The 3382-nt window shown below is 50.4% G+C and overlaps 1 protein-coding gene across 1 annotated transcript; it reads right to left on the reverse strand.

Annotated features, from left to right (window-relative positions):
* Window positions 1–360: 360 nt before the first annotated feature.
* On the reverse strand, window positions 361–1473 carry GJA5 (gap junction protein alpha 5). Its single transcript, XM_066568319.1, has one exon. The coding sequence runs from the start codon at window positions 1471–1473 to the stop codon at window positions 361–363; it is 1113 nt and encodes a 370-aa protein (XP_066424416.1).
* Between the last annotated feature and the right edge of the window lie 1909 nt (window positions 1474–3382).

Below are 3382 nucleotides of genomic sequence, written 5' to 3' on the forward strand. Positions count from 1 at the left end.
TGTTGAACAGAGACCACAGAAGATGTAGAGGTCCAGTCAGTCTGTTGAATACAGTGTCACAGCGGATACCCACTGGGCAGGAGTCTGCTGGCCTGTGCTCTACCAGCCTAAGGGTGGGGAGTCTCTAATCCCTGTGGGTCCCATGGTGAAAAAACAGCTGAGGGCTTCATAGCCCAAGACTGATGTCTCTCTTCAGTGCCTGTGGCTGCCCCTGCCTTGAGCTGTGAGAGGTGCTGTCTGGACAGGATAGAGAGAGGATATTAAAACAGGGAGGTTAGGGGCAAGAATTTGGAGTCCACTTTGCAGAAGTTTTACTGAGTGCTGGGAAAGCTCCTTCTCCTCATCCCTGCTGGAGACAGGTCACACAGACAAATCATCCGACCTCGCCTTGCTGCTGGCACGGCTGGCCTTGCTGAGCCGGCGTTTCTCGTTGAAATAGTTCTCGGGGAAGGCGGGTGCTGCACACTCACTGGCCACCTCTGGACTCTCCACGTAGCTGGACTTCATGAAGGGCCCTTCCCCAGCAGCATCCTCCTGGCCGTGGACCCTCTCGGTGGCGAAGTTGGCGGTGTTCTGCTGGGAGGCCATCTTGTTGCTGAAGGGGCTGATGAACTTCCCGTTGGGACTCGACAGGCACTGGTTAAAATCCGGGGGCGGGGTGTACATCTGTGCCCTCTCCGCCTGCGGGGCAGACTCCAGCCTGCCGGGGGCTGTGCTGGGGCTGGCTTTGTAAGAGCGGGAGCACCTCTCTTTGGCTTTCTTCCAGCCCAGGTGGTACAGCTCGGCCAGGCTGAGGAAGAGGGAGAGCACTGCCACAGCCAGCATGAAGACGATGAAGACGTTCTTCTCCGTGGGGCGGGACACGTAGCAGTTGACAGGGTGGGGGCACGGTGCCCGCTGGCAGATGTACAGGGTCTCCAGGAAGATCCCGTACAGGACATACTGCCCCACAATGAAGGCCACTTCCATGGCGGTCCGGATCAAAATGCTGTACACATAGGTGTTCAGCAGGCTGCCCCTGAGTATGATTTGGCCTCCTGCTTCATCCCAGCCAGACAGCTTAGTCTCCTTCTCTGCCACGGAGCACTTCTGCTGGTAGTACGTGTCACCGCCGTTTTTGTTCTCTCGGGCCTCTATTTCTGCCTCCTTCATCTTCCTCTTCTCCTCCATGCGCACCGTGTGCATGGCGTGGCCCATGTACACCAGGGACGGGGTGGAGACGAAGATGATCTGCAGGACCCAGAAGCGCACGTGGGAGATGGGGAAGGCCTTGTCGTAGCAGACGTTCTCACAGCCGGGCTGCTGGGTGTCGCACATGAAGTCAGACTGCTCGTCCCCCCAGGAGGACTCCGCTGCCGTTCCCAGCACCAGCATCCGGAAGATGAAGAGCACGGTCAGCCAGACCTTCCCCACCACCGTGGAGTGTTTGTGGACCTTCTCGAGGAAGTCTCCCAGGAAACTCCACTCCCCCATTGCTGCTCACCAGGAGGGGTGAGAAGTCTTGAGAGCTGAGCGCAAGTCCCTGTTGGGAGAGAACAGAGAGTGGTTCTAAGGAGAGTTAGGAAATGCCCGGCTGGTAATGGATGGAGTGAAATGGGTTTTTTTGTTTTGTGTCAGAGGAAGTGTTTTCATGTGCCCTGAAATGAATGAGGTCTGGTTTGCTGAAAACTATTTCACATCCGCTGGAAACCTTGTGTTGTTCTTGGGATTTCTTTTTCTTTTTAAATTCAGATACTGAAACAAAAAGTGATCTTTTTTTTTTATAGAACTCATCCACAGCCTGCTAAATGAGTTCCCAAAACCGTGAGGGTGAGCCAGATTTATTTTTGATTCAGAAAGTCCTTTCACTGTGATCTGCATATTGCATCCTCCGTGGACTGGGACATTAAAGCAGCATTCATCTGTCTGTAGACTGCACTCTGGGAAATCCTTAGTGGGCTGATCCCCTGGGAGATAAGAGTGGAATCTACAGCCTGGCCTGAGCAGTGGCACTGTCAGATGTTGCCTTTGTGTAATACCTGCACCAACAACTGGGATGTGAAGTGTGTGCAGCTCTGGGTTTCCTTTATGAGCTCAGTGCCACCACTGAAGCACAGAGAAAATCTCTCTGTTGCCCACCTGCTCCCTGTCTGTAAGTTTTGCTTTGGTTTTGCAGTGTTTTCAGCTGTAAGTGTTTCATTTACAAGCTGCAAATGTTTAGGGGAGTGTAAAGAATTTGGTGGGCTGTGCCAGTTCTGGAAACCTAATCTGCTGCCACCTTGTCATGACTCTCTGAGAGGGAACTGCTGCAAAATCTAAATGATGAGTCTTGCTCCTTCTGCTTTTCTTAAATTATGAGGAAACTTTCACAGTTCAAATGAAAGACACAAAGAAAAATGCCTCCTTTGAAGTGCCTCCCAAGGACCAGCACTCCTGGGAAGTGCTGTTGGTAGGTGGTCTGATGACAGGAAAGGTTTGCTGGACTGGGAGTAGGATTGCAAAGTGGAAATGAAGGAGAGCCTTGTTTCAGTTTTGTTTCTGACTCTGACTGACTGTTTCTGGCCAAGTCACTTAACCTGATGGATAAAAAGAGAGCTGTGGGTTTAGTCCATCTTTTGTGGGGCTCTGTGGGAGTGCTTGAGCAATCATTTGATCCAGTTATGCTCACCATACTTACCTTGCCAGGGCACTGCAAAGCTCTCCCTGGTGAGAGTTAAGGGCTGGGTGCTATAAAGTATGCACTATTACCTTGGAGCTAATGTCCTCCCACAGTCATTCTTTTGGAAAATAGCATTTTAATAAGTTAATGTAAAAATAATCATCATAATGAAATATTAAAAGCACTAGTCAAGGTAAATCCCAAAGCCACAGGGACCAAATTGTTAACTCTCCTTTATTATTCCTTGTCCTGTCTTTAGGAGCCAATTATTTTTATAGTGCAAAGAACATTTGTGGAGAGCAGACACTGTTAAAAGCTGAAAATTTACTGTAGCAATATTGTGTAGATTTCCTGTGAGCAAAAGCTGGAGAACAAATACACTTGTTGAGGGAAAAATATCCCCTCCTCTAGTTATGTGAGTGATATAATTTAATGTAGCAGCACACACCATAATTCATCCCATGCTTTGTTCCTGTGCTGTGTCCAGCTGCAAGGATGGATGGGACAAAGATCAAAAGTTGAATGTTCAAGTTCCTGGTGCTGCTGAGGGCTGCCCTGGGGAAGGTGAGGGTTGCTCAGGAAAGGAGAAGGGCAGTGGCACTTGCTACCCCACTACCTGTCAGAAGCCATGTGAGCAGGGAGAAAGCACATACAGGAAGCAAAGGATGGGGTTTGGCTCTTTCCTGCCCTGGCAGGCATGCTGCAATCATGCTGATGGAGATCCTGGTGGCTGCTTGGCATATG

This window comes from Molothrus aeneus, chromosome 2 (assembly GCF_037042795.1).
Source record: "Molothrus aeneus isolate 106 chromosome 2, BPBGC_Maene_1.0, whole genome shotgun sequence".
Lineage (NCBI taxonomy): Eukaryota > Metazoa > Chordata > Aves > Passeriformes > Icteridae > Molothrus > Molothrus aeneus.